Here is a 20,526-nt window from a genome sequence, read left to right as displayed (position 1 = left end):
ACCACGCGCTTCGCGTTATCTTCTCGAAGCTCATCGTTGACTTGTCTCCTGGAACTTTGACCTTCGACGCATTGTTCTGAAATGTTATGGAAGATAGATTACTATTTTATATGATCTAGGGCTTCGGTTTTTAGATCGAACCTTTATCAGGAATACGTATACGCAACTAGCACTCCATCGTCAGCCTCGGTTACCAATTCGCACCTCTCTCTACGACGCAGCCAATTCTTATTAATTGAGATTTGATTACTTATGTTCTTCTTGAATCTTTAACCAAAATGGAGCCACCACACAAACGACAGCGTCTTTCATGGGCCAAGTCAGCAGAATCTACAAACGACGTCGACCTACAGATCGCCCGAGCTCAAAATGATCAGAAACTCAAATCTCTCTTCGAAGGTATTTTCAAGAAGTACGGCAAGGATTTCAGTGATATAGGTGACGAGATTGATCTGAGGACTGGTGAAATTGTGGTCAATAAGGGTCATGTGCAGCGAATGGAACATGAAGATGATACGGGAGAATTGACGGAAGAGGAATTGGAAGAGGAAATACCTCCAGATGAACACAGAACTACCGACGACGGGAATACGGCGTTCATGTTTCAAAAGGCGGGAAAGGCTATTCTTGATGGCAATGAAGATATGGAAACCGGTCCCGTACGCAGTATAAGCCCGGACAATCAGCATCCACCTACTATACACAAACCGACCGATCCTAAGTGGCAAGCTCCCGAGATAGATGCGAATTTCTGGACGCCGCTGAGGAAAGCAATTCCATTACCAGTACATGAGACCCCACATACACAACGCTCTAAATCTCCCCCAACTGCAAAATCAGTCTGGGCAGTACCCTCCCCAGGACGCTCCAGGGGCTCAACATCAAAAAAGCAAAGCGTTTCTGGCAGCAAGAAAACTTCGACAGTACGCTCAAAACCGAAACGTAAAACTCCAATTAAACTTGACTGGAGTTTTGCGCGCATACAAAGGGATGACAGTGACTCGGATGATCCGCTTCAAGATGATTCACTACCTTCAAGCATTCGTTCAAAAAAAGTCCCCGGACGCACCAGTGTTTCGGTTACACCAAAAGCGTTGGATGTTATTTCCAATAACATCACTGATAACGGTCGAAAACGCGACGACAAAGCTGGTGAGGTAGAGATCATCGAGACGTCGGAAAAAGTAGAGGAATCTACACCTGTGCCTGACACACCGCAATTGCTCTCCTCGAGTCCAGTGATGACATACGAGACGCCGACACATACACGTTATCCAGTAAACTTTGATTCGCCCTCAATTATCAAACCGGAAGAAGTTATTCTTACACCAGACGAAGTCAAAGTGATTGTCAAATTCAAATGCCAGTCTCCCAATAATCTGTGCATGGGAGATATGGTTAAACATCTGCAAGGGAGAACATTGGAAGACTTGCTAAACTGGGCGGATCATCATTCGCTCCTGTTTTTGTCTAACCGATTTGTGAGTACTGCCGGTTGGTCCACGGAGGATCTGGAGAAACTTGATGGGTTCGCAGATGAGTCCGGTATCTGGTGGCGGGATATCCAGATGAAGTTACCTCATCGATCAAGGAGGGAGATTGAGAAGCAAATGATACGAATATGGAGTGAGAGGATAGTAGATGAACCGAAGGAAAAGATTGAGGAGGATGACGAAGTGACTGAACTGCCGGCGACAGAGCGAGAACAATCACAGGCGCCGCACTCGGATGGTACTGACCCTGCCTTAAAAGCAGACGACGTTGTGTCGAACAATAATCTGGAGGATGATGGGGAAGTGATTGAGATGCCGACAACAGAGCGAGAATATTCACAGTCGTCGCATCCGGATAAGATTGAATCCGTCTTGGGAACGGGCGATGTTATGTCGAACAATGATTTGGAGGACTTTTCTGAAGAAGAGTTGGATAACGACTGGTCGAGCATTTCAGCTATTGGCGTGAGACCCCGTGAGACCGGCCTAGTATCGCCCAATAAGGTATCTCCAAAGAAAACATCACCAAGAAAGAGCTCGGTTTCTCCGCGCAAGTATTATTGATAGCTATCTCAATGCCATATAACGAAGTCATTGCAGCTTCACTTCTATAACTAGTTGTGTCATTAGGTTGAATGGTAGTTTCAAGCGTTGAGCACATCCTCCAATTTCGTATCAGTCGTACCACCCACGTCTCCAGCCATGGCCCAGAACTTGGAAAGGTGTCTTGCGCCGGTATCAGTCAGAACCGTCACAATACAGTGTCCCGGGCCAAGTTTTAAAGCAGTCTTTACAGCCGCAAAACCTAAGTACTGTTAGTGTCTGACAGATAGAGCGGAAGAAGGCCAAACTCACAGTTAACCGCACTGCTACTTCCCATAAAAATTCCATCTTTCTCCACTAACCACCGCGCCATAGCCATCGCCTGTGCATCTGTAACTCTTATGGCATCGTCAATCAATTCCCGTCCAGCTTCAAAATTGGCCGTCTGTCGATTGATTCCGATGCCTTCGACAATCGTATCAACTTGTGGCCTCCGTCTCGTACCTTCGCGCTCCTTGATATCAAACATGACACCATACCGAACGCGATTATACAACCCACTTCCCTGCGGATCGGCAAGAATAATCTTGATATCAGGCAACCTCGGCTTCAAAAACAGCGCGACACCAGAAATAGTTCCCCCCGTACCCGCACCAGCAACAAAGGCATCCAGTTTACCACCACATTGAGCATAAATCTCAGGCCCCGTACCATTAAAATGCGCCGCATAGTTAGCCGCATTCTCAAACTGATCAGTGAAAAATCCCCTCCCTGTAGCAGCTCCCGGTTCAGTGGTAGGATCCGTAGTCGTTAATTGAGTACCGCTTGTAGATGAGAGTTTATTTGGTGTATTATTGCTTGAAGCAGTCCGCTCTCGAGCTAGATTTCGAGCTCGGTTGACGAAGTTTCCTTGTTCTACGATGGGTGCTGGTGGGACGCGGTCTACGACGGCGCCGAGTTTGAGAAGAAGATCTGATTTTTCCATTGCTTGGTCGGAGGGCATGCAACTATGACGGTTAGTATGAGATTAGTCGTCTTATGTGGGGAGGGACTTACATATGGGCAAGGTAGCCACGGGCACGAGCAAGTGTCGCTAAAGATATACCGGTTGAACCAGAAGTTCCTTCGTAGATTACATCTCCTGAATGTGGGCGTAAAGATCCTTCTCTTTCAGCCTGTATTTGGTGTCAGTAACACATCGACGAGATGAACATCTTCCTCACAGTCTCGATCATGCTCAATGCAACTCTATCTTTGGGACTACCACCTGCTCCATTCAAGAACTAGCTATCTGTTAGAGGAAATATATCATCTCATTTGAAAGCCGCTGCTTACTTCGGCCTTTGCGAGAATCTCGCACCCGGTCTCCTCGGATAGAGACTTGATTCGAAATAGTGGAGTATTGCCAATGCACCCTTCAACACCATCTACTATGGCTGGAGGGCCATGGCGCACAGATGACAACAGTTTCTCGTCGTCTGGATTGACTGTTTTAAAACCTGATTTCTTGCTTGTCTCGGAAGACGTCTGGGACTGCTGGTAGCGATGATATATCTCGGTCAAAGCTGCTGTGACCAGAACGCCGGCAATAAACGATCCAAAGTAGATATGTCGTGAGTCAGCCATTGTAACCAACATTCAATCCAATGGCTCACGATGTCCTCGGAATGCTGAAGATAGTGATCAAAACGAATCACATCATCTTTTCAAGCAGCAGGATTATGTAAGCAATGAGGACATCCGTCAGTGGACACGAAGCTTGGACCACCACCTACCTCTCTTTCGAAACATCCGCAAACTCTCTCAACAGGAAGCATCAACAAACACGATCCAGTCCACTTCGGTACTCAATGGACTCGCCTCTCCTCAACCAGCTGTTCCGACAGCTTTTCAACCACCGAGCATGTCAATGCACACGCTCGACGTCCGTCCGACGACTAAAGGCCACGAGACATGGCTCAGGGCTACGCCTTTACCAACAGTCGCGCTCATTTCTCAGCAGACGAGAAACCAGCTCAAAGAGGAATGCGACTAATGACGGGACCATGTGGACGAAACGTGATGATTATCCCAGGGATTTGGACCAGCAATTGCGAACGTTTCCTCTTGTTACAGCGAAGGATCTGCGGAGTAGACGTGAGAGACCGAGGCAGGTGAAAATGTTGACGAGGGAGTTTATCGAGGGTATGATTCATATTAAATGCAGATAATATAGAGGCTGACGGAATTACAGACAGTTTATACAACCCGCATTACGGCTACTTCTCAAAACACGCCACCATCTTCCACCCCGGCGAACCATTCGATTTCAGTCGCATAGAAGACGGTCCTCACTTCCACCGGCTACTCGGCGAGCGATACACAGAATTCGAAGATAAACTCGACGAAACAAACCCAGACATTGCTCGACAATTATGGCACACACCCACGGAATTGTTTCGACCTTATTACGGAGAAGCGATTGCTCGATATCTAGTCACAAATTACCGATTATCACTATACCCCTACCACGACCTGATAATCTACGAAATGGGTGCGGGAAACGGAACGTTAATGTTGAATATTCTCGACTTTATCCGCGATTCTGACCCGGAAGTTTACGCCCGCACCAAGTTCAAAATTATAGAAATCTCCTCGTCGCTCGCAAAACTTCAATGGGAGAATCTACATGCTTCCCTCAGCGCGGGAGGCCATACGGGACATGTACAGATTATTAATAAATCCATTTTTGACTGGAATGAGTACATTCATTCTCCATGCTTCTTCCTCGCGCTCGAGGTGTTTGATAACTTCTCGCACGACGCGATTCGATATGACTATGAGACCGAAATGCCGCAACAAGGCGGCGTCGTGATCGATTCCGACGGCGAGTTTTGTGAGTATTACAATACAACCCTTGACCCGCTCGCATCGCGCTTTTTGCGAGCTCGACAAGCTGCGTCCCGTCGACCGTTTCCTACGCCTTTACCGTCAAAATTATCCCGAAGTCTACGCAGTTCGTTACCTATCGGTAGACGCGATTACACTCTCCCGGAATACATACCCACTCGCCTCATGCAGTTTTTCGATATATTGCGCGACTATTTCCCGGCCCATCGATTGTTAACGAGTGACTTTGACAGTCTACCAGACGCAATACCAGGAATAAACGCACCTGTCGTTCAAACCCGCTACAAACGGAGAACCGTTCCTGTCTCAACTCCATTCGTACGCCCCTTTCCTCCCTACTATCTTTCTAATGACTAAACATTGTATAGGTCCACCAAGGCTACTTCGATATCTTCTTCCCCACAAACTTCAATGTAATCGAAGATCTCTATCGCGCAATAACCGGAAAATTGACATTCGTTGGTAGTCATCAGGAATTCATGGAACGATGGGCTTATATCGGTGATACGGAGACGAGGAGTGGTGAGAATCCGTTGCTGACGTGGTATAAGAATGCCAAGGTTTTGGCTACTGTATAGACTTTTCCCGTTAGGATGTGTATATTAGGTTAATATCCATGTTTTGAATAGGAGTATGTAAATATGTGATGTTTTCTGTCCAGTCCTACAACTCTTTCATGAAGAACAGAATTACGTGCGCGCCTACCAGACATAACAAAAATGGCTCGGCTGAAAACAAATCACGGCACATGAAATTAGGCCGACTAAACGCCGCTCAACACCAAAGCAGAAAATGATTAACAAAATACATGTATGCTGAAAATGAGCAAAATGGTAGAATGAAAAGCAAAAGTGTATGATCAGATTATAGAATAACAGCAAACCCACCCAACAAACCCGCAACAACCATAAAGACCCCATAAACCTGCCCAAACTCACTCAAAAACGGCCTCACAACACCCACCGATCCCGCCGACGAACCACCCGTCGATTTCGCAGCCGACCCCGTCCCGAACCCAGTTATCAAGACATCACCACTGCCGGAGGTGGTAGCACTACCGGTTGTGGTAGCCGTAGCTCCGGTGCCAGAAGCAGCAGAAGTAGTGGCGTTGTAACGTTTGGGGTCCTGGGCGCCGCAGGGATGGTTCTGGACGCATGCTGCTTGGCAGTCCGAGGCACCGCTGCAGTTATTTTGGCATTGGGTGTTGTAGGCGGTGCAGATGAAGTAAGGGATTGTTTGGGAGTATTCGGTTGAGTTGGGTGATTGGCCGGTATTGCAGACACAGGAGAAATCGAGGGTATCCTAAGTGGATTAGCAAGAGTATCGATTGAAGACAGAGGGTGGGGGGGAAGAGGGCTTACTGGGTCGCAGGTATTGCTTTGAGTGTCGGAGGTCCCGTTTGGTAGTTGGAGGCAGATCAAGGGACAGGAGGTTTGTTGCTGGCTGCACCATTGGTCTCAGGTAGATATTAGCATTCGATGCTCCCTGGAGAGGAGAATAGAACTTACCGCGAGTAGCAATAGGGATGGTGCTGGGGTCAATCGACTGACTGGCAGCCAGACTGACCATCCAAGCAAGATAGAGAACTCCTTGAGCAAGCATTGTGGATTCTTTTCGTGATGCTGGTCGAGGTGCAATGTGACACGAGAGTGAGCTTGAAGTATCTGAGATAATGATAAGCAGGTTGAATTACTCTCTTGGACAGAAATCTATGTGACGAGGAGAGCAAAGGAGGGAAGGGCAGGCCATAAGAGAATGTCGATCAGATACAGCAAAACAAACAAACATTCCTCATGTTTTGGGACAGGAATGCATCCGGCGGTGCCACTTACGGGTTTTCAAGGATGGTCACACACACACGAGCGCAATCAGAGAGGTCGAGACAACGGCAGAGACAGTACCAAAGAGTGACTAGATGGAAGCAGTCGTTCCTCGAGCAGATTGACAGAATGGAGGAGTTGCGAAGTTGAGTGGGAGTCGGAGCAAAAGAGTCAAAGGGGCATCCACTCTTTGGGAGCAGTCACGGGATGCAGCATCTCCGCCGTCCCGTTTTGGGAAATTCCTTTATCAGTTCGGCTATATGTGCATTTGGCTGAGACACTGATCCCATGGTTACTTCTGATAGAGGGGTCGGAGGGGTCTCGTCAAGCATGTCTTAAATATTCATGCAGAATAATCAAGATTGTTTGTTGCTTGCTTGCTAGAGTCGCCACTGCCGTAAGACAGAAACTGCTGTCCACGATAGAGATTCATGCATTTCGATAGTTTAGGAACTCGGAATATTGGCAAGCCATAAAGGGGAGAAAAGGGGAGAAAAGGGGAGCTTCGGATAGCTCTAGACCCTTGCTGTCCGAGCGCTAAGCGATGGCACGTGATATTCGGATTTCACGCGTATAGTGTATAGACAAACATCTGCTAATTGCAATTGATGTACCTAGACCTTCCTTTGGGTCCTGATGTATATATTGTGCCTGAAAAAAACCACCGTAAATGCTTTGAAATGAAGTTGATGTGTATAATGCCTGAGGCAGATATCAGAGCCGCAGCCCCACTGCCTCGTCTCCCATTGGCGGAACGTTTCCGGCTCGTCAATCCGCGTACGCACGAGCCACACAGCGCTAGCGCCCACTGCCTCAGGCCATCATGCAACGGTCAAAGTTGGCAACCTTGGAACGTGCTTTCTGGGGATAGACTCGAGCCTTGCTTGATTGATCCTGCGCGATATATCGGTATCGGACTATCGATAGCAGCAGCTTCCGCCTTACTCGAACGACGCATTCTCTGATGGATGGAGCATACACCCGATGACGAGACGGGTTCGAGCGAACGCTCAGCACAACCGGCACCTGTCGAAGAAGCTAATCCCGACGAAAATAATAATGCCGATAATGACAATAGCATACGCGATGTGAGCGAGCCGACTAGTGACGAGATTGCTTCTACAGCGTCAATATCAGAGCACCATCCCAATAACACAAATGGCACCGCGCATCACAATCCAGACACAAACAAGCCACGCAAAGATCGGCCTGTATCAGGCGTAGTCCCACCCTACTGGCGCCATCACAGAGCTCTCTCTCGCGCATCGCTGGCCTCGGTAGACACGCACCACAGCTCCTCAAAACCAGCCATCACACTTGAAGATCACACAGCCGACCCAGACGCTACCACGACGAAAGGGCTATGGGCCCGAAGCGTGACGATAGATGACCACGTCGTTGTATCAGGCAAAACGGGGATAGGCGCATATGTAGTTTGGATGTGTAATGTACAAACTCTAGACGTACATCTTCCCCTTCTCAAACATCGGAACAAGCCATATGCTAACGATACATCAGGGCGGCCCAATGATGATCCCCATGCGATACTCTGAATTCGACGAACTCCGCCTCTTACTCTCAAAGGCATTCCCCCAGTCAACCAATGCATTGCCACCTCTCCCGCCAAAGAGTGTGCTTTTCAAATTCCGACCCAAATTCTTGGAATCAAGACGCATTGGATTACAATATTTTTTGAACTGTGTCTTGCTGAATCCGGAGTTTGCGGGGTCGCCGGTATTAAAGGATTTTCTGTTCTCGCGCATTAATTGATTTTGGGATTGGCGTGAGGTTTGGATATAATGATATACGACGTGCATTTCGTTCAATTCCTATTCTTGTTTATGCCTATTTTGGGTTTATTATGTATATATTCAGTTCTCACGAGTATGATCTCCTATATCGATGATATCACTTCGGGGATAACCCGAAGCCTTATTTCCATGATTTACCATGAGTAATCGGCTCAGTGGCCAATGGGCATCATCAACACCCCGCATCGAGTCATGTTTCCCAACGGAGATAAGTCTGTTGATTGAAAGCAGTCGGATGTATTTAGGATTTGAGTGTCGAATATAAATATACCAAGGCCTCAACTACTCCTCCACTCCAATGAGTAGATTCGAATCCATAGCACAATATACAAAATGGCCCAACCATACGATATACAAACCTACCTCCTCGATAAGGAGAATATCCGCGACACTCTTCTCCGCATGGTGCTTACACGCACCCCCCCTTTTCCGACTCAATCATGCTGATATCCTGAATAGATGTTCGCCTACGACCACCACCTCCCCCTCACCCCAACCCTAATCAACCAAGTCTACACCCCACAAATAACAATCAACTACCCTAACACCCTGATCGGCACTGGACGCGAAGAAATGACCAGCCAAACATGGGCGGAGAGGTTGGAGGGTTTTCATGATGCGTATGATACGACGGAGCATATTATCCAGTTCGTTACCCCCACCACCTTCTCCCATTTTCGCTGGAATAGAAAGGATGAGGTTGATGGATGTGAAAGGAATTTACTAGCCCATTTACCGCAACCATCACCCACGACGACGAGACCGGAGACGTGCAGAGTTAATGCTTATGCACATGGATACTTTTATAAGCTTGATGAGAAGGGTTTGCCGCGTGAAATGGCGAGGAGGCAGGGTGTAAGTTAACCCATTTCCTACTTGCTGCTGGGACTGTGAAGGGAGGAAGGACTGACGTGGTAAAGGGATATTATGATCTTGAAATGGTGCGCGTAAAAGAGATTGAAGAGCGAGGCGAGAATCCGTGGAGGATTAGGGTGCAGGATGTATCGTTGGATTGGCAGGATTTGCCGAAAGAGTGAATGTGCTATTATCATAATGAGTAGGGCTGGAATAGTTCCGGAGGAGATCATTCCCTTCGAAAAAAAGCATAGTATTATGGCTGAGATCAATGGTAGGATCTCATACTGAATAATCAGCCTATTTTTCATAAATAGAGCTCTTAGAAAGCAAGTATATCCTAGCTGTTCTGACAGGCTGCACAGCTAAGCTGATACAAGAATGATTAATGCCATACCATCCCCAGACGCTGAAAGAACGCAAACAAGGAGTCCTTGGAAACATATCCACGGTACAATGATTGCCACTGAGCAGCAAAAGATCCTATACCACGCTTCAAATCAGTGGACTATCCTCTCCGTGCAAAAAACCCACATATATAAGCAGGGATATGTCTTACCCTCAACTGGACCAAGCTCCCCAAACCCCAACACCTCAATTAACCACGGAGAAACCGCGACAAGAATACCAATAGCAACAAGTGTGCAAAAAACGGTTGCTGCAACAGGATGATCAGTCGCAAATCGAAAAATCTCATCTATGACACGACTCGTAGAGTCAACGGCTTCTTGCAGAACGGCGCCCATTTCACTTCTCTGCCCTTTTTCGATGACTTGTTGCAGTTTGACAAGTATGGCTTTCGCGAGGGATTCTGTCCATCCTTCTGTACTGACAAGAGTGTCTTTGATTTGGGCTTGTAGGGCGAGTCCACGCTTTTCGGTTGTTGAGATTATGTGGACTACTTTTTCGGCGATGTCTTCTTCGCTGTGGGTTTCGATGTATTGTGGACCGCGAATGCAGTCGATGATCGCTGAAAGCAAATCCATGCTGTATTGGCGAGAATACGGGCTGATAATAAGAGAAGTTCTGGAGAGGACAATTAGGAGAACCGAATTGATCAGAAACTTGGGTAAAAAGTGAAATTTGTACTCCTGTGCTGTGAAATCCTGGCTTTCAGGGCGTAGCGGGGTTGTTTGAGGCTGGATTTCGATTTGAACTGGCTTTGTCATGCAACATGTAGCCATGGAGAGTCCTCCAAAGCTGATTGATATTCCTGAGTCAGTTCGCCCAACCCCCAATGTCCCAAAGCATGGCTGGCCACCGGGCAAACATATCCTTTGGGCAAAGAACAAAAACCTCGGTGTACGAGTATGGAAAAGAATCGGGCGTACCCATCGCGCACTTTCTTTGTCTTGTTTAATGTTACATAATCTCCTTTGGCGTGTATATGTAAGGTGTCTTCTCCCATCCGTGCCGTCCTTCCCTCTCTTTCTCCCCAAAATATTCTCCTCAGTATCCACGACGACTACATGTTGCCCGGAAATATGTCTAAAAATCTACAAAAACCATATATATTGTCAAATCCCTAACGGGACCTCGTTTTTGATCGAATGGTATATTTATAAAATCAAATGGCAGTATGGTATGATCAGTCCTTGCAGTATGCCAGCGCTGTATCTGTACTTTCAAAGAACCACGCTGACCTTGAGATCTGTCTTTTTTATTTGCAGGAGTTGCAACGACCATCTTCATTTTGTCAGGGAGATCTTATGCAGCTCCTATTCAATGATCACAATACCGGGTAAGTTGGATATATCACTGATTCCTATAAAACTCAAGCTAATATTCATGTACAGAGGGCAGCCTGCGCAGCAGTAGCCTTATGCTACGTATGAGTTGCAGGCAACACGTTGCAGAATGCTATGCACCCACGAATCACATAAACACATGAAAGTGAGTCATAGGCGCCGAATCTTCCTCAATTACCGAAGTGAGGCTGTGAAGCCATCAAGATCTTCCCTTGAGAATCAAAGGCAAATAAAGATGGCCTTGGAGCTTTTCAAGGCCCTTTATAGCTACCAGACGGTCAATCAAGAAAGGATCGTTCCCTTCGACGTTATGTTGATCAGCCCGTACAAGGCGCGCAAGTAGGTGGTTGCAGAGACACCCTCCTAGTCGGATGACTCTGACGAGTAGTGCTGATCTCACACACACAATAAAAGGGTGGTAGGTTGTCGAATGGTTAATACCAGAAATCACCGTATGTGCCCATACCATGAGCTCCAATGTCTCAATATTGAATTGAAGATGGTGTTTAGACATTCGTTCAGAGAATGTCCGCTCCGAGCGGACGAAGAGGGTTCTAGGAAAATCTCCTTGTTCCTCCAACGCAGCCGCAAGCGGGACTTGTGGGAACGGAATTTATACCGTTCTACCAAAAGGGGGACCCCTAATGGGGCTGTCTGGTAAGTGATATTTCAGCTGTTTCAGCGCTCTGGAGCTGACTTATTATTTCCAACAGGACTACGGTTGCTCTCTCCACTCAATGTTGGAGCGAAGATCTATACTACCTACCAAAAAGGTGTTTTCCTTGATGTGGTTTTCTGGTCATTATTTTTTTGAGCTGTTCTATGCTGATCTCGTTTTCCAACATCAAGTCTATCGCCTGCACTCGCGATTGCAAATAATAGCACTCGTCAAAGACCATATACTTGTGAGGGTGAGCAATCAGCTAGCTGAATTTGGTTTCATGCCTAAAGATGCAGGTCAAGATTGCATCTTGTCATGGTTTGCAGAATTGTGCAAAAAGCTCAAGGACTTCCAATTGGAAAGAATACCATTACGGCCAATTGCGCAGCCTAATAAGCCAATTTAAGGGTCGACACTTCGTCAATCAACTGCAAAGATTGATTAACCCTCATCGATCCAAAGGCACCGTCCACACAAACCAATGAGGCAGAAGAGGCGAGGAGACCTAGCGAGAACGAGATACGCGAGGCTTTGATTGTGCTCGCGTTCCTGGTGCTGCCGCAGCTTGGAAATGTTTGATACTGGATTGTTGCTGTATGTATATCCGCCAATTCCTCATTCAATTTTGTGCATCGTTTCTCCTGCTTGTCAATGGACTTGCTAAGCGATTAACTAGTGCACTACTGAAACATTCCTTTGACCGCACAAGCGTTGTGTGGCATGGTACTGCTATCGCGTTCACTTCTTGTGACAATACAACGAAATTAATCGGGCATACAGAACCCGATGTCGTTTTCTTCTCGCAGTCATGATTGCATTGCCCGGCAGCCGGGTTCTTGTTGCTCAGGACCGACACGAGGTCAATCTTCTATTCGCAAAACCAAACAAAGAATACCAAGAATACCTCGATTCCCAGTTCGATCCGAGAACACATACAGGGTTTATTTCCATACAGACCTGCGGGTCTTGAACATGGAAGGAGTTTGTTCCGCTTTCTGTTCCGGCACCGGGTAACTTGATCGAGGATCCGTCGATGCGAAACGAGATCACAGCAATCACGCTGTACAGAATCCTTACAAACGAGCTATTTGCTATTGCAGGTGTTGGCAGGGATGTTACCAGTACCGCTTTCAGTGACCTGTTGAACATGAGTTGATGAGGTTGGGATACGACTCTCTGAATAGCACTGTGGCGAGATGGATTCGCGAGAAAGGACTGAACGTGTTGTCCGAAGAGCACTTCATTCAGTACGTGCTCACTCAATAACAGTCTCTTCTCAGTGTGAGAGCCGCTTACCTCTTATTCCCATAGTATCGTGGGAAATCTGCTCGACGCGATCCAGAATTTCGAATCAGATGAACTCAAGCACATGCTTGGCGACTATGACCACGACGGAGAGGACTTTTAGTTCTCGAAACGGTCAAGGCTGGCAAAGTCTGGAAGATCATTGAGAAGGATAAGGTATTTATACTAGGTGGTCGATTCAAGGTTAATGAGCCAGAGAAAGATGAAGTCCCCAAGAGAAGCAGAGGCAGAGACAAATAACTTATAGCTTATAAGCCCTCCAGGTATAATATAAAGGTTGTACCATAACCATTATAAATGCAATGTCATTAACCCTCATCCATAAGTACTAAAATGATATAAAGCATAACGCCCCAAAAACAAGTTTGAAAAGAACTACCGCTTCCCCTCAGGAGCAGGAACCCCTTCCTCCGGCGCAGTACCCGGTACACCTCTCCCGCTTATCGTAACCGTCTTACTCTCCTGCGTCGTTCCTCTCCTCGTAATTGTCCTCGCAATTGTAGAAAAGAATCCTCCTTTCTCATTCTCTTCCTCCGTCGCAGCAACCGTCGTTGTCGTCGTCTTACTCTTCTTCCTCGTCGGCCGACTCCTCGATACATCCGGTACCTCCTCCCCCTCTTCCTTCTCCTTCTTCGAAGAAACCTTCGACTTCTCCTCCTCAATCATATCCTTCACATCCTTCTTCTTCTGCTTAAACTTCATATACCCTTCAATCCCGACTAGCACAGCATAAGATCTACTAATCGAGACGCGGGACATATCCACGCCATTGTCCTGTAATGCATGCACAAAGGCACGAAAATTCGCAGCGGGGGGACGATAATGGCCGCTTAGCGGTGATAAACTTCGTAATTGGCCATCTTTGATTTTGATAAGTCCTGCTGCTGAAATGCGTGCGCCGCGAAGAAAAGAAGAGTGTTGGAAGGCTCCGGATTCTTTGATGCCGATGTATATTCGGAAGGATGTATCTATTTATTTAGTATCAATTCGCATGGATGGTTGAAGAACTTACCGGCTACCTGTGACAAGTCAGTATGCATTTCTGTAAGAGGGAAGGGATACGTACAAAAATCCATTTATCCCTCTTCTTCAACGATTTTTGCATCAAATGATTGAATACCACCGCCGGACTAACATATTCAATCTTTTTGATTCCTTTGGCATTATCAAAATCCGGATTCACATATCGCTGTATTTCTTCATCGGATTCTTCATCACTATCATCCTCATCCTCATCGTCGTCATCCTCTGAAGTAATCACTTCATCACCTTCCTTAGTATACTCCTGAAAAGTAGGCGTCTTATCCCCGACAGGCACAACACCACGAATACTATCCCTAAACTGGTCACTATCCGTCCAGACCCTCTCCCCATTTTTTGCCCATCGAAATCGACCTGCCTCATCAACAACAACTAAATAATCTTGCCTCTCTTCGCGACTCAGATATCGTACTTGTTCCCTTTCGAGCCTTTCGCGCGGGACACGTTCAACTTCGACATCTTTCCCCTCGCCGTAGTCGAGCCAGTAGAAGAAATTTTGTTTTGAGGGGCTGTTTTTCCATATACTGTGATACGCGCGTAGGTTGCTTCCGTAGCGGTGTTTTGTGTCGACCTATTCAATTAGCTTCCCATAATATCTGTAAGATTGAGGACGAACCATTTCTAGGAAATACTGCAAATCCATCATCTTTGCCTTCTTCTCCACCTCCGCGGCCGTACTAGTCGGTATCAAGGGCTCACGATTCTCCTTCTTCATCGTCGAAATTGATTCCTGAAACGTATGCACCGTCTGCCCTTTTTCCTCCGAAACATTCTCTTCAACAACTTTGTCCTGCAGATTATCATCCCCTCCAGCCCGGAGCGCAACTTGTCCTGCTAATTTCCATTTTCGGCGTACTTCTGGTGATAATCCCCGACTTGTCTTTCTCCCTTCTTCTTCTCCTTCCTCTTCTTCTTCTCCTTCGTCATCATTATGGATTATATCATCCCTATCCTCTCCATCGCAACTCGTCTCAACATATTGATTCCGCATCGCCTGATGCCATTGCGCTTCCTGGACGGCTTCGAGCCAGCGCGTCGAGGAGGATAGGGACCAGCCTTTGAGTTCGCGACGGGTACGGTAGCCGCGGTAGTATCTCTATACCACCATCAATATACTGCGCCAGCAACTATATCGTGAGGAAGGAAAGGGGTTTACCTGTATCGTCCGCGCAGCGCGTTCTTCTTTTTGATTCATGCTAGCCGTGACGTCATGCTCCATCTCGGGGTCAGAAGAGGCCGCCATGTTCGTATCTCTGGTGATGGTGCTAGCACATGGGATAGTCGAGAAGAAATTGAGTATAGTAAAATGCTGAATGTCGAATGAGACGAGACGAAAGTTTAGAGTTAGGTGGCTGTGTTGGACTTTCTATGGGAGAGATGAGCGATCGGTTGAAATTGCATGTGGCACCCCTTCTGTTTTATCGGCCAGCGGGGGAATTAGATTACCCTAACCCTGTGGTATACATCCTAGGAATATATTTCAAGTTGAATGAACAAGACATGAACATTGATAACCACCGGATAGACTAATAAATATACACAAACTCATCATTCTGACGATCCGTCAGATCCAAAAACGCATTCTCACCAATCTCCTCTTGACCTCCCTCAACATTAACCTGACTCTCAACCCTCTCAACCTGCGCAACTTTAGTGGCCTTATTATCCTCCGCAAAATCATGGTAATGCTTCTGCATGGAATGATCGACCATCTTGGCAGGTTTACCGTTTCGAACGCGCTTCTTTTCTTGTCGTTTGTTTAGCCAGATGAGATTTATCCATTGGATCGCAATCACGACAACGAGAGCGATAAAGATTGCGAGACAGGCTCGTAAACCGGGGTGGTAGGTAGGCGCATCCTTTGAATTGAAGAGTAACGGACCGACGATGTTACCGGCGCTACTGGCGGCGTTGTAGACACTTGCCACGAATGATCGTTTTGTGGCTCCGCCGGTATTTCCGACGATCCAGGAGACGATGAGTGGGTTACCGCCGAAGAGGAATGCGAGGAGGTAGTATCCAGCTAGCAAAGGTGCAGTGTGGCCGGCGTGGGGCACGGCGTACAAAATTGCTAGACCGGCGACAACAGGGGCGACGAGCGACAAAAGAATAGCGGCTTTGATACTGGTCTTTTGTGCGCAGTAGCAACCAAGTAAGATAACAGAGGTTTGCATGACGCCAAACGGCATGTTCAATAGACTAGTCTTGTAGGAGTCGAAACCGAAACCTTTCAAGATCAGAGGACCAAAGATATTGGTAACGCTGGCGCCGACGTTGAGCAGAAAGCTCATAGAGAAGAAGAGCCATGTTTTGGGCTCGATGAGCGCTTCCCAGACGTGATTCCATTTGTATTCGCGGGATCCAGTACCGGTTTGATTGGCTCGGAGACGTTCGACAGCCATGCGTTTTTCTTCTTCTGTGAGGAAGCGGGCGGAGGGGATGTCGTTGTCGAGTAAGAGGTAGATGAAGGGGACAGTCACGATAGTGAGTAATCCAACAAACAGGAAGATACTTTTCAAGTTAGTAGCTTTCACGGGAGAGAGCAAAGAAAAAAAAAGAAAGAAAAAAAGAAAGAAAAGAAAGGAAACACACATTTGCCATGATCTCAACACATCCGAATGAATATGCGCCAGACCAACACTGATCGCAGCCGAGAAAATATTCCCAATACCGTTCGTTCCGTACCACAGAGCCACTCGGAGAGGCTGCTCAGCCCGTCGATACCATTGAGCAGTAATCACACTAAACAGTGGCAAACAACCAGCCTCAAACAAACCCAGAAAGAACCTCGTCGCCAACAATCCACTATAGTTGTGGCATGCAGACATCGTCGCAGCAGCAATGCCCCATCCAAGCACAAGAGTAGGCATCAAAATCCGATGAGGCACACGCACAATCAGATACGACGATACGGGCTGCCAACCCAACTGCGCAATAGAGGCAATTGAGCCAACGAGTGAGTATTGACTACCCGTTAAACCTGTATCTTCACGTAGTCCGAATGTGGCACCGTACCCGAGCACGGTCTTGTCGACAATCTGTAGAAAATATACCCACATCAGCACCACGAGGATCCGTTTGTCGGTTTTGCGCCGAATGCGTTTAGAGTCTTCTTCTGTTAGCACGGGACGTTCACCATTGGCGAGAGCGGCAGCGCGGTCGGCATGTTTGATGGCTTCGGAGTCGAGGATGTGGTTGTGGTGAGTTGCTGTGCCTGCAGCTCCCGTGTCCATTTTGATTTGGTCGGACATTAATACTCAGGTAGTGCCTAGATAACTAGGCTTGTATATCTAATTCAGCGTGAGATCAATGTACAAAGAAGAAGATGATTTGAGAGGATCATGGGACGGACAGACATCATCTTATATACATAATCGCCACGAGCGACAATCTTCCTCCGCATTGCATCCAGCCATGGACTCTGAGAGTATGGAGAGCTTGGATTAGCCGACGAGGAGACCCCCTCTTTGTGGGGGTAGACTCGCTGTGCAGACCAATAGAGTGCATTCCCCCACGGGGAAACCGGCTGGTAATCTATAGCCGAGCCTCTCAAGCAACGAGAGTAGTATACGGACCCCCACGCAAGCAGCATAACCCCAGACTTTATCCCCAGTTTTTAGTCTTGGTGGTATACGCTATGTCCTGGAATGGGCCAATTAGCCCAGACAACAAGACTTCCCAGGCGAGTAATCCGAGCACTCGCACACGGCACGTGAAAGTTTGCCGGCGGGTATTCGACTTGTCTTCAATTGCCGACACAGAATGTGGGGATGTTTGCGGAGTGAAAAGTCTTGTCTTCGGGTACTGATCCAGGACATCTGATGATAGAGGCGATAGCGCTGTATCGCACGCGTTTGCCAGAGTCGAGTCGAGTACGTAACGTATCTTTCAAAACAGATCTCGTCTTCTTGGCTGATTGAGACCGTTGAGAGTCGACCGCTTCAATTACCGATGAGTGAAAGAGAGAATTCTGGGTGATTTTAGCACCGCCTCTGATTGGTTTACCAAATACAACCCACGTGCAGACCGCAGCGCAGATCACGTGGTGCATTTTGCATGTATAACGGGCGCACTATCGTGGAAAGATGATGAATATGATTGGTCTCTATCTAGGTCTCCGGGGACCAGTAACTAACTAAGTGGTGTCACGTGACAGCATGCAACTAGCCTTATACGGTTAGCGGTCATATTGACTCGGCCCGATTTCTAAGGTGTCTGTCTGTCTATTAATTCTAATAAGATTAGGGCTAAATCTGCTTTTAACTACCGACACAACCCCTGATAACATCGCCTCGCGCCTCAACTCATACCAATGCTGACTCGTCCAATATCAACTGCAACTTTTTGATTGGTTATTATACTAATTATTAAGCTTCAGATAAGTTAAAAATAGCTGTCTCTTCTCGCTTCATCTATTCGTGCTCAGTTATTGGGCAATAGCAGACATTTCATTCTCCACATTTCAAGCTATTTCTCAGCTTTGGAATTAAACTTCATTCTCGTCGATATCAGAACCAATTATTAGATGATTGTTATGTTCAGCTCCTTGTCAGATATCCAGGCCTCCCTATGCTATGTAGACTCATATAAACGCTGCTTTACGTCGATCCCTACGTAAATTACTTCACGTAAGACACACTCTCAAGTTGCCAGGATACTAACTAGCGTGCTAGAAAATGGAGGTCATCCCCATCCCAGCGACCGACCAACAAAAACCAATCAACAACATCCGCACCCGGACATTCTTCATAATCGATACTCGCCTAGAGGAGAGCACACTCCAATCCAGTCTAGATGACTTGATCCGAAACCACTGGCGCAAACTCGGTGGTCGATTAGCCAAAAACAGCAAGAATGGCTTACTAGAATATCGCGTCCCCAAAGCATTCGCGGATGATAAAGAGTATAAACTGTTTGAATGGTCATGCACGCAATTCGAGTCTGGGATTGATAAATCTGCCCCATTGGCATTCTTTCATGATCCCCCCGCTGCAGAAAAGGGGGCGACCTTGCTGCATTCTGTGCAGGAGGTTGATGAGCTGGTTAGACCAGCTACATGGCCGGATGAAATCAAGGATGATCCTGTTGCACCGTTACTATTCGTCCATCTATCATTATTCACGGATGCGAGCGTCGTCGCGCTGAGTGTCCCACATACCGTCGCCGACCAAATGGGCGTGGGTAATATCATGCGCGCCTGGTTTGGACTGGCATATCACAACAAGACTCCCCCCGAAATGACCGGATACACCGGAGACATCCTAGCCACATCAGCGAAGAAATATACCGACTGGCCGAAACACGAAATCTATCGCAAAGGTCTTTCTCGCGTTCGCAACAAATTCGAGTATTTCTTCGTGGTATTAGGATTTGTGCCGGAACTGGTGTTGAATAAGAAAGAAGACTCGCATATTGTTTTCTTTCCGAGACCGATGTTGGAAAGGTTGAGGGAAAGATATACGACTGAATTGAAGGAGGAGTACGGTGATGATCCGGGACTGAGTTTGGGGGATGTTATTAATGCTATTCTTACAAAGGTTTCTCACACCCCCCGAGTGAATTGGGCATTGCTAATGGGTAGACAGTTCCATCGAATAGGCAATAAGAAGTCGCGAACCATTACACTTTCGCAATTAGTCAACTGTACGAACCCCCCTTTCCACCCTGTCATGCCTATCAGGTTCACTAACATAAGAAAATAAAGTGAGAAATAAACACACCTCCCTTCCCCCCTCAAAATCATCAACCTACATCCACAACGGCATCCACTACGTCTCCTCCCGCTTCCTCATCACCCCATCAACGTCCGCCAGGGAAATAGCATACAAAAACCGACAAGCCATAACCACCCAATCATCCTCGCAATCTTACGAAATCGGTCTTGCCGTAATGCGAGAACAGGTTCGTAGAGGTCAAGGGACACATATCTGTGAACCGTTTGAGTGGTCTTATTTTGTGACGAATTGGTGCTTGGCGTGGAAAGGGTTGGACCTTTTCCCTACTACTGCTACTGACACTGGAGATAGTGAGAAGGAGGGAGAAGGAGCCGAGAAGAGGATAATGGTTTTGGGTCGGAGTAAGGAGAAGGATATGCCTGGTCGATGTATGCTCCCCCTCTTTCTAGTTTTGTGAATGATGAGACTAACGAGTATAGTCACTGGAATCGTCATGTGTCAGACTGAAGAAGGGTATTGGTGCGAGTTTGCGGCGCCGGAGAAGAGGATTAGATTGATTGAAGAGCATTTGAGGAGGGATCCTATGTTGGAAGATTTTTGATTTCATTATATTCGTTGATGCCTACTTTGTAAATAAAATAGATAGATAGAATAAGACTGGTGCATTAGAAGAACATACTAGCTA

At 47.1% G+C, this 20,526-nt stretch overlaps 10 protein-coding genes across 11 annotated transcripts, besides 3 other annotated features; 5 read left to right on the top strand and 5 right to left on the bottom strand.

Annotated features, from left to right (window-relative positions):
• Positions 1–97: 97 nt before the first annotated feature.
• On the top strand, positions 98–2,107 carry TSTA_013030 (Myb-like DNA-binding domain protein; the record flags this gene model as incomplete). Its single annotated transcript, XM_002483386.1, has 2 exons — positions 98–1,968; positions 2,061–2,107. Exons 1-2 carry the CDS (start codon positions 279–281, stop codon positions 2,105–2,107), a joined length of 1,737 nt encoding a protein of 578 aa, XP_002483431.1. The 5' UTR covers positions 98–278.
• On the bottom strand, positions 1,542–3,708 carry TSTA_013020 (cysteine synthase, putative). The gene is made up of 5 exons (XM_002483385.1): positions 3,372–3,708; positions 3,260–3,319; positions 3,093–3,211; positions 2,349–3,043; positions 1,542–2,298 (listed from the first exon to the last, which is right to left on the bottom strand). The coding sequence occupies exons 1-5, from the start codon at positions 3,672–3,674 to the stop codon at positions 2,138–2,140; spliced, it is 1,338 nt and encodes a 445-aa protein (XP_002483430.1). The 5' UTR covers positions 3,675–3,708; the 3' UTR covers positions 1,542–2,137.
• Positions 3,709–3,766: 58 nt separating this feature from the next.
• On the top strand, positions 3,767–5,584 carry TSTA_013010 (uncharacterized protein; the record flags this gene model as incomplete). The annotated part of the gene is made up of 3 exons (XM_002483384.1): positions 3,767–4,220; positions 4,270–5,243; positions 5,294–5,584. The coding sequence occupies 3 exons, from the start codon at positions 3,767–3,769 to the stop codon at positions 5,501–5,503; spliced, it is 1,638 nt and encodes a 545-aa protein (XP_002483429.1). The 3' UTR covers positions 5,504–5,584.
• A 121-nt stretch (positions 5,585–5,705) lies between these two features.
• TSTA_013000 lies at positions 5,706–6,825 on the bottom strand. Of its 2 annotated transcripts, XM_002483382.1 has the most exons (4): positions 6,619–6,825; positions 6,434–6,547; positions 6,287–6,381; positions 5,706–6,227 (listed from the first exon to the last, which is right to left on the bottom strand). In XM_002483382.1, the coding sequence occupies exons 2-4, from the start codon at positions 6,525–6,527 to the stop codon at positions 5,790–5,792; spliced, it is 627 nt and encodes a 208-aa protein (XP_002483427.1). In that variant the 5' UTR covers positions 6,528–6,547; positions 6,619–6,825; the 3' UTR covers positions 5,706–5,789. The 2 variants fall into 2 exon arrangements, with proteins under 2 accessions (XP_002483427.1, XP_002483428.1); XM_002483383.1 differs by lacking the exon at positions 6,619–6,825 and having other exon boundaries at positions 6,434–6,596.
• Positions 6,826–7,600: 775 nt separating this feature from the next.
• On the top strand, positions 7,601–8,692 carry TSTA_012990 (uncharacterized protein). The gene is made up of 2 exons (XM_002483381.1): positions 7,601–8,208; positions 8,264–8,692. Exons 1-2 carry the CDS (start codon positions 7,714–7,716, stop codon positions 8,513–8,515), a joined length of 747 nt encoding a protein of 248 aa, XP_002483426.1. The 5' UTR covers positions 7,601–7,713; the 3' UTR covers positions 8,516–8,692.
• A 197-nt stretch (positions 8,693–8,889) lies between these two features.
• Positions 8,890–9,593, top strand: TSTA_012980 (uncharacterized protein; the record flags this gene model as incomplete). Its single annotated transcript, XM_002483380.1, has 3 exons — positions 8,890–8,961; positions 9,016–9,411; positions 9,477–9,593. The coding sequence occupies 3 exons, from the start codon at positions 8,890–8,892 to the stop codon at positions 9,591–9,593; spliced, it is 585 nt and encodes a 194-aa protein (XP_002483425.1).
• Positions 9,594–9,616: 23 nt separating this feature from the next.
• Positions 9,617–10,511, bottom strand: TSTA_012970 (uncharacterized protein). The gene is made up of 2 exons (XM_002483379.1): positions 9,971–10,511; positions 9,617–9,894 (listed from the first exon to the last, which is right to left on the bottom strand). The coding sequence occupies exons 1-2, from the start codon at positions 10,395–10,397 to the stop codon at positions 9,797–9,799; spliced, it is 525 nt and encodes a 174-aa protein (XP_002483424.1). The 5' UTR covers positions 10,398–10,511; the 3' UTR covers positions 9,617–9,796.
• A 2,989-nt stretch (positions 10,512–13,500) lies between these two features.
• TSTA_012960 (IQ calmodulin-binding motif protein) lies at positions 13,501–15,409 on the bottom strand (the record flags this gene model as incomplete). The annotated part of the gene is made up of 4 exons (XM_002483378.1): positions 13,501–14,093; positions 14,188–14,737; positions 14,783–15,262; positions 15,323–15,409. The coding sequence occupies 4 exons, from the start codon at positions 15,407–15,409 to the stop codon at positions 13,501–13,503; spliced, it is 1,710 nt and encodes a 569-aa protein (XP_002483423.1).
• Positions 13,636–13,817: a sequence feature (GA-rich).
• Positions 15,055–15,088: a microsatellite.
• Positions 15,410–15,654: 245 nt separating the features above from the next.
• Positions 15,655–17,460, bottom strand: TSTA_012950 (pantothenate transporter, putative). Its single transcript, XM_002483377.1, has 2 exons — positions 16,759–17,460; positions 15,655–16,677 (listed from the first exon to the last, which is right to left on the bottom strand). The coding sequence occupies exons 1-2, from the start codon at positions 17,415–17,417 to the stop codon at positions 15,693–15,695; spliced, it is 1,644 nt and encodes a 547-aa protein (XP_002483422.1). The 5' UTR covers positions 17,418–17,460; the 3' UTR covers positions 15,655–15,692.
• Positions 16,711–16,753: a microsatellite.
• A 1,382-nt stretch (positions 17,461–18,842) lies between the features above and the next one.
• On the top strand, positions 18,843–20,442 carry TSTA_012940 (uncharacterized protein; the record flags this gene model as incomplete). Its single annotated transcript, XM_002483376.1, has 3 exons — positions 18,843–19,809; positions 19,871–20,269; positions 20,321–20,442. The coding sequence occupies 3 exons, from the start codon at positions 18,843–18,845 to the stop codon at positions 20,440–20,442; spliced, it is 1,488 nt and encodes a 495-aa protein (XP_002483421.1).
• Between the last annotated feature and the right edge of the window lie 84 nt (positions 20,443–20,526).

The sequence above is a fragment of the Talaromyces stipitatus genome, genomic scaffold (assembly GCF_000003125.1).
Source record: "Talaromyces stipitatus ATCC 10500 scf_1105507295549 genomic scaffold, whole genome shotgun sequence".
Classification (NCBI taxonomy): Eukaryota; Fungi; Ascomycota; class Eurotiomycetes; order Eurotiales; family Trichocomaceae; genus Talaromyces; species Talaromyces stipitatus.
This window is presented reverse-complemented; position numbering and strand designations above follow the sequence as displayed.